This window comes from Aplysia californica, unplaced genomic scaffold (genome assembly GCF_000002075.1).
Source record: "Aplysia californica isolate F4 #8 unplaced genomic scaffold, AplCal3.0 scaffold00615, whole genome shotgun sequence".
Taxonomy (NCBI): Eukaryota; Metazoa; Mollusca; class Gastropoda; order Aplysiida; family Aplysiidae; genus Aplysia; species Aplysia californica.
In genome coordinates, this window is record NW_004797885.1 from 26,685 (window position 1) to 28,188 (window position 1,504).

Genomic DNA, 1,504 nt, shown 5'->3' on the forward strand with positions numbered 1-1,504 from the left:
ATCTATTATTATTATTATTATTATTATTATTAATAAAGACTACACCCACATACTCGTTATTGTGTCGATTTGTTACTTTTATAACTGAACCCTAACAAACAGCTAACCGTTCGTGTATCTTTTGTCTCCCCCTCTTCCAGCGTCTGGGACAAGTGGCCGACCGCTGGGACCAGGTGTGTGCCGAGGCGCGCGTGGAGAGACAGGAGCTGCTGGCCAGGAAGGTACGACTCCAGCACCAGCTCATCCAGGCGCAGGACAAGCGCGCCGAGCTCAGACGTCACGACGAGGAGGAGGCCAGGCGACAGGTGAGAAGTCCAAGCCGAATAGTTTTTAATTGAAAAAAAAAAAGAAGAAAAAGAAGAAGAAAAAGAAAGAAAAAAAACCCATGGGGGTTCGGCGAATGGACTCGATTTGCATGGTCGAATCGGTTTTGGGTCGGGTTGAGTTGGGAATTGGTACTGGCCTTCTGCTTCTTCTTAGCTTCTCTAGTGGGTTGTTGGTGGGTGCTCTGGTGTGGTTTGCTCTTTCATTTCTATAAAACATCTATCATCCTTATCTGCCTTCCTTTTTGTGTGTTTGTTACTTTCTTGTAACATCTCTGGTCTTCTGCCCTTATATGACCTTATTGCGTTGTAAGTGCAGTAAAATACTTACTAAAACTGAAACATATACTGGATACTTCTCCGTGCGTGGTTTACGATAGCCGTGCGTTTTCTGTCCCTAAATGATTAGCTGGTCTTTTTAATGAGCTAGATGTCAAGCGATTAAGCTTTCTCCTCTCTTTTTACCAATGCTGTTTGCGAGCGCGAGAGGTAAACTACATACTTTTATCGTTGTGATTAGTTTCTCATCTGAGTGAACTCCCACGAGACAACACAATCAAAAGAGACACACAGTTTTTTCTGTGCCCGGGGCCTTCGTTATTTTGAATGACCCTTGCTAACACAGTGTTTGCTCTCATTATGTCCAAGTCATCCAGTTGTATGGCCTTAAGATGTCGTTTTGCCTCCTCTCTCTCTCTCTCTCTCTCTCTCTCTCTCTCTCTCTGTCTCTCTCTGTCTCTCTCTGTCTCTCTCTGTGTATGAGCATTGGCGCGCGTGTGTGTGTCTTGTCTGTGTCGAGGAACGAGAATAAAGAGACGGTGTGTGTGTTGTGTGTCCTGTGGGTACAAAGTCTTGTAATCTACCTTGATAATTCCAACTTATTTACGATGTGCGGTTATGTTTGTTTTTTTCCCCATTGGGCTGCGCCATCTCCGCAATCTGTTGCACTTGGGCCTAGAGTGATTACTGTGCACTCTTCGTTTACCCTTCTACATGAATTATCAGTTTGGTGGGTGGCTAGTGGGCGCTACTTCACCTCTCTGTTCTTTGTGTTTGGCTTGCTTTTTCTATTAAATTGGAACAGTTTCATATTTTTAGTAACTTCCACCATCAGTCTATCAGTCCTCAGAGAGAGAGGGGAAGGAGTGTGTGTGTGTGTGTTTGTGTGTGTGTGTGTGTGT

General features: G+C 44.5%; 1 protein-coding gene across 1 annotated transcript in view; it reads left to right on the top strand.

The window, feature by feature from the left end:
- Positions 1 to 140: 140 nt before the first annotated feature.
- LOC101862895 overlaps positions 141 to 1,504 on the top strand; it is a gene marked incomplete at its 5' end in the record, with an annotated part of 40,834 nt that continues 39,470 nt past the window's right edge. Inside the window, 1 exon segment of the mRNA XM_013087646.2 lies at positions 141 to 305. Coding sequence (XP_012943100.1) covers positions 141 to 305 — 165 coding nt within the window.